This window comes from Arachis ipaensis, chromosome B09, assembly GCF_000816755.2.
Source record: "Arachis ipaensis cultivar K30076 chromosome B09, Araip1.1, whole genome shotgun sequence".
Lineage (NCBI taxonomy): Eukaryota > Viridiplantae > Streptophyta > Magnoliopsida > Fabales > Fabaceae > Arachis > Arachis ipaensis.
Genome location: NC_029793.2, coordinates 5597982 through 5604786, shown reverse-complemented (window position 1 = coordinate 5604786; position 6805 = coordinate 5597982). Strand labels below are relative to the sequence as shown.

The window sequence follows — 6805 nt, the reverse complement described above, 5'->3', positions numbered from 1 at the left end:
AAAATTTCTCTTCAATTAAGAATATTAAAATTGTTGAGTTATAAAAATTAAAAAGTTAGTTACAATATTATTTTTTAGTTTATTCTCATTCATTGATTAATTTAGAGGTATAACTAAAACCGAATAATAATGTTACATTGATTTGTTAAAGTGGATAGTTATTTATGGTAAAATAAACTTTTAAGAACGCCGTTTATTTAAGAATGAGAGAGTAATTTCTATACATTATACAAAGACATGTTTTGTGGTTCTGGTTCCGTTCAATAAGACCTTTTATAAGAACAATCTGAATTGAAGTTAACCCTCCTTTATTTATTTTCTTATACTTTAGAATTGTACAAAAGCAAATGTCAAATACATGGGGAAAAAATTGCATCAAAGCATATAATAATCAAATTCACAGTTGCTTATCCCATAGCCTTAAAAAAAGAAGAAGAAAAAAGCAAGATTGAAATGAAAACAGAAATGGGAACACCCCATTGATGGCATCTTGAAGGAACTACCTAGCTATGGGTTCAAATTCAGTTGTAGTGACACTTATGGAAGCCAAGTCACTCTCAAGTGAATCACTTTGTTCAGTGGCATGATCAGTTCTTTTGCGTGCTAATTCTGCAGCCAAACACTCCTTTAGCTCAGTCACAACATCACTCATGTGAGGCCTCTTGTTAGAACTAGATGCCACACAAGCCATTGCTGTTTCAACAGCTTTCCACACAGAGCCACTGTCAAAATCTTCTTGTAACTTTGAGTCAACAATGCTCTTTATGTCTCCATTGGAAAGCATGGAACTAACCCAATAACTTATGTGAGGCTTGTTGTCGTCGTCCTGCATTTTCACATAGGCTGCTTGACCTGTGATCATCTTCAAAAGAACTACTCCAAAGCTGTAAACATCACTCTTCTCTGCCAACTTGTTTGAATCGCGATACCTACAAGGCAGATCACATGGTTTTAGTAAGTAGAGTTTTTAGTTTTTTTTCAATAAAGTCTTCCAATGATTCTTAATTTCATACAATCACTTACTCAGGATCTAAGTAACCAGGAGTTCCAGCAACAACAGTTGAAATGTGTGTGCCTTCTTCAGTGGGAAAAGGTTTGGATAGTCCAAAATCAGCCAATTTTGCACCAAAGTTTTCATTTAATAAAATGTTTGCACATTTCACATCTCTATGGATTATAGGTGGCTTGCAACCGCTATGCAGATATTCCAATCCTGATATTATAACATTTCATCAAAGATAAATAAATATGAAGACTCATAAAAACTTTACAAGGTTGGTTCTCATTGCTTTACCTTGTGCTGCATCCACTGATATTCGGAGTCTATCTTCCCATGTCAACAACTTTGCATTGTTCTTTTTTCCTGTGTAATCATATTATTTTAGTAGGCGATTGAGAGTTGGCACACGTGGTAAAGACTTGGAATGGAATGAATCTTAGAACAAAGCAATTTCGATCTTCCTGAACATACCTGAAAGATGTTCTTCTAAGTTTCCATTCGCCATGTATTCATAGATGAGTCCTATATTGCTTTCATCATTGCAATAACCAATAAGAGAAGTGAGATTTCTATGGTGTACTACCATCAGAAGTTTAACCTGCAATATAAAAGGCACTTATATGTCATGATATATAGCTAAATATTTGGTTTGATCAGAATCATTTTTTTCAGGTTTTGGCCACTAACTTCTGCTAGAAATTGTTCATATCCTCGCACTGCCGATGGTGAAAGCATCTTGACAGCTACTTGAGTATCACCAATTAGTCCATGGTAAACTGTACCAAATCCACCTCTACCAAGAATTCTATTGAAGTTGTTGGTGATCTTAACAATTTCATTGAATGTATATTGTCTTTGGTTGGGTCCAAATTGTGAAAAATTTGGAGCATTGTGTTCTTCATCAATGTTCACAGCTGCTAGTTTCATGCAAAATGTTTCAGTTATTTACAAATTCAAATAGAATCACAAATAATATGTTTCAATTGTCAAATTCAAAATGTTGATAAAAAGGCACAACAATAAAAAAGGCTATGTGTAGTTAGTTGAAATTGTTTACCTTTTGGCTTTCTCTTTTTAAGTCCACAGATAACAGCTGTTGCTACAATTGCTAGAAGCACCAAAACCCCAGCAATTGATGCTGCAATGGGAATAACTATGTGATTGTTGTTATTCTTCTTCTTCTTGTTGCTTATTGCACCACCTGTTTGTTGGTTGCATGAAGTTGATGCACATAGATTTGGATTGTGTTCCACACTATCATTTTATTAAGAACAAGAATGAGGCCAGATCAAGAATTAAAACATCACCACTCAGAGAATCTAATGTTATAATCAAGATAAGATTATCAAGTTTGAAAGTTCATAAGAATTTATTGGTTTCTAATAAGTAGGAAGCATATGCAATATGCATACCTCAATGATAGTGAACCTTTCTTTGATTTATCAAGGAGTCCATTGGGAACTAAGCCTGTGAGATTGTTGTTTCCCAAGTTTCTGATAAAACAGAACTAATAATAATACCTTTTCTCTTTTGTAACCAATAAAATTACACTGATGCACTGATAAAAGAACTAACTTACAATACTTTCAATGACTGAAGTTGTGTTAGGAAATCAGGTACTGATCCACTTAAGTTATTGTTTGATAAATCCCTGAAAAGGTGCAATTCAAATGCATTATTATTGGTATTAAAATATTAAATCCTCAAGTGGAGAAAAATGCAAGTTGAATGGATTTGGTTCATTTCCACCATTTAAGGCACTCACAAGTATTGTAACATAGTGAGCTTGGAGATGTAAGATGATATCTGTCCTTTCAATCCACTGGAAGACAAGTCCCTGGTTGCATTTCCAAACATATCACCAAACTTGATGGTTTGAGTTCATGAAAATATATAATAAATTTTGTTGCTGTAAACTTCATGATTTTGGTACAATCAACTTACAAGGATGTGATTCTTGGGGGATCATTGCCATCATAACTACAATTTAGACCTTGCCAAATGTATTTTGTGGGGCCACATGGATCAGCTTCCCAATTTCTGGCCACTCCATAAGCTTTCTTGATGTTTGTGATAGCATCAACTAGAAGAGTTCAAAAGAATAATCTCAAACCAATTTCCATAACAAGTCAAAGTCACAAACATGACACTAAGAAAATAAAACTCATGTTTAGATAACACTATAGATGACTCACGTGCAGTTGTCTTCATGTGAAATTAATAGTTGAGAATCATTAAATGATTTGACATGTTTGACTAAATGGTCATCTAATTAGTCTTAATTATCAATTTCGCACGAAGATAACTGCACGGGAATTTTCACCAACAGTAAGGCATAAATACCATCATCTTGTGAAGTTTCTGGTCTTGAGAAATCTTTAACTGTATAAATCTCAATGGCATTGATGATTGGAGGAAGCGCCGAATCCTCTGTCCGGAGAAGCGAAAACAGGTACCTAGACTCTCCTGCCAAAGCTGAAGGACTAAAAATGGTGGATGTTGATTGGTATGTAGGTACAAGAGGTCCACCCCAATACTTTCCATTAAGTGTTACATTGAATGATCTTGTTTCATTTGGTGCTAGCTTCTTAACTTCATTAAAATGCATGAACACATAGTATTGCTCATCCACATTATCAGGATCCCAGTAGAAATCGAAAGAAGCGCTAGCGTTTACCGGCGTGGCGGCTGTGCTCATTACAATTGTTGGTGGTTGGTAATGATTCTGAGTTAGTTCATCATTGGTGAGTTTGCTGCTTATTTGTGTCCATAGATCAAAGCCTAGTGGTGCCCAAATTCTGTCATAAACATCATCCTTGTACCTGCATACAACCATTCTTTTCAGTTTTTCAGGCTGTGTTTTGCTTCTCATGATAGGAATATTGGCCATGTTTGGCCATGTTTGTTTACTATGTCTCACAACAATGAATACAGACACAAAAATAGAGATACTAAGACAAAGACAAAATAGAAATTGAATACAAAAAATTGGACAATTTAGTCTTAGAATATACACAGTATCTATCTTCTGTAAACAAATTCTTGTCATTGTATTTGATAAGTGTCTTAAAAAAGAAAACAAGACAAAATTTGTTTTAGAATAGAAACATTTTATCTGTTTCTATACATGTAATACTCTTCTCCAAACAAAAATTTTATATTCCTGTTTTTTGTATTTTTTTCTCCTAATATAATTATCAAACAACACCTGGTATCTTGACAATTAACAAATGTACCTTGTAACACAAGTAATTGTGCTAATAATCGTACGGACTGACCTGTATTGTAAGTTGGTGGTGGAACCTAAGTCGAATCGCCGGAGGCGCGCCAACGATTCCCATGATTGAGTCACATAAGTATCATTCTTCAAAGTCCTCAATTCTATAGCAGAAATGAATGGTGTGCCTGTGCCTGTGTTAACTAGACAAAGATGAATATAGTCCAATAATGGAGTGTAAATGATCTCACTGAATGTGGTAACTGATGCATTGGTGAATTTCACTGTGTCCATGAAATTAGCACCAAGATGAAGATCAAATTTTGGTGCCACATTTGTCCCATCATAGTTTCCATAATAGAAACTAGCTCTGATTAAGTATTTTGTAGCACTTGTCACATTTATTCTGTAACAGTTTCTTATTCCACTTGGAAAGCTTCTCAAATTGCTTAGTTGTTGTTGAAGATTGATCTTGAATTCAGGTGATACACTCTTGCTTACACCAGTGTCAATGAATCCAGAATCAGAAATGTAGAATATGCTTGTGTGCTTCTCAGTGTAGCTGGAATTTTGAGGTAGACCACAATCTATGCTAATGAATCCTGAGATGTTGAGAAAAACAAAGAATTAAGAACTTCGAACTCTAGAACTTTTAGACATAAAATTCCGATATCATGCCATGAAACCACTCATTCTAAAAGCTTAAGGAAGAAACAACACGAATTGTTATATCTCTAATATGTTCATTCCTTTTAAAAAGAGTCTGACTAGAGAATCATTTTTTTCGACCCATATTAGCTAACTCTTTTTAATTCTAAATTTTAGACTAAAATTTTAAATTCTCCAAAAATAGAAGTTAAAAAAAATTTACAATAAAGAGAAAAAATTAGCTAATGTTAATTACTTATTGAAAGCTGATGTGCTATATTTTTTTTTCGTTTCGAAATATCTGTCACTTAAAAAATTTGGTACATCGACAAAAAATTCAATGATGTACTGAATTATCGAAGTGACGGATATTTTAAAATGAAGATTAATTTTAACTTTTGTTTGCAGTTTTTGGTAAGTGATAACCAAACCTGATTGATCTTGAGCTTGAACTAGAGCCACAATAATAAGAAGAAGAAGCAATACAATATGTGAACGTGGTGAAATTCTCCTCACCATTATTGTTTGATGTGTATCCTACTTTGCTTAGGGTGACCAATATATTAGTTTCATGCAATGATTTATACTGCTAAAGTCGCATTCATTGTTTTAATTAATTAGGCAAATTAGTCAAATATACATGCTAGGTTTTAGAGAAATTATTGTTTTATTAAGAGACATTCTTTTGTGGAGCTGGCAGAGCATGAACATACAATTTTTTTTTTCTTTCAAAATAAAATTTGAAGTGTTATGGGAAGGTGCTAAGTGGTGATGGTTTATTTACACTTGAGTCAAAGTCAACGGGGTTGACAAAATGAGCATGCATACTCTCTTAGAAAAGCAACAAGTATGGGAGCATATTTTTTCTTTGTATTTTACTTATGTATTGAAAATAATACTCTTTGATATTGGAAAATGTTGAAAAAGAAAAAAAATGTTTGGTTAACAAGTGCAAAGGAATGTCGATATAGTAATATAGTATATTGATGACAAAAGTTCATAAATTAATTAGCAACTTGTTTTTCTAATAGTATTATATTTGGTTGATTTTAAAAGATTTAAGAGATATGTATGTTTCTATGTTCATAAATTAATTAAACCTACTATGTAATATGTATCATCACACAAAATTTGAACACATGTATATATTAGTTCTCGACCACCACATCTAACTCAAAACCTTAAGTTAACGAGTCTTTCATCTTATAAACTCTTCGAACTACTTTTATTGGGAAGACTTTCGATACTTCATCTTGAATAGTACTCTTTAAACCAGACCGACTAATTTGTTGAGTCATGATGAGGAACTCTCGACTATAAAATAGTAAATTAACGAATCGTTTATCTTATAAATTTTTCACTATTCTTATTTTCTCTAATGTGAGACTAATTTTACACATTACTCTTCACACTTACAACATTAATATTATGTTAAAGATGCTTCATTTTCAATTAAAATCGAGGCCGTCGTTGAGGGAATTTTTTTCTTTTTTCAATGACGATTTGGGAATTTCCAGCTATTTTCTGACATAAGAAGGCCAAAATAAAGTCATAGTCATAGATTCTTGAATACAAATAACAGATTTTTTTTATGATTAATAATTCTACAAATAAAAGAATTCTTTCCGCGTTAATCTTATACTAGTTTTCATATTTCATATATCATATTTCATACCGAGACCAATTCAAAGTACAAGCATGCTTCTATATATTTATTAAGATTATTGTTGCTTGTAGGTTAACATTATTTACAAATTACAATATTGTTAGTGAACAACAATTTCTTCCTTATGATCCAGGATTTCAACAACATATACCAATTTATCTGTCACTTTTTAATATAATCATTAAATCATACTCTTGCATTTAGATGATTTTTTAAATAATAAATTTAAAAATAAGTTGTTTTTTTTTTTTTTTTATATAATGTTATACTATTT

At 32.5% G+C, this 6805-nt stretch overlaps 1 protein-coding gene across 1 annotated transcript; it reads right to left on the bottom strand.

Annotated features, from left to right (window-relative positions):
• LOC107614762 (probable LRR receptor-like serine/threonine-protein kinase At1g05700) lies at window positions 292-5430 on the bottom strand. The gene is made up of 13 exons (XM_021112387.1): window positions 5297-5430; window positions 4279-4819; window positions 3344-3822; window positions 2945-3083; window positions 2766-2837; window positions 2580-2651; window positions 2413-2493; window positions 2058-2254; window positions 1688-1917; window positions 1472-1598; window positions 1295-1363; window positions 1024-1213; window positions 292-929 (listed from the first exon to the last, which is right to left on the bottom strand). The coding sequence occupies exons 1-13, from the start codon at window positions 5382-5384 to the stop codon at window positions 500-502; spliced, it is 2715 nt and encodes a 904-aa protein (XP_020968046.1). The 5' UTR covers window positions 5385-5430; the 3' UTR covers window positions 292-499.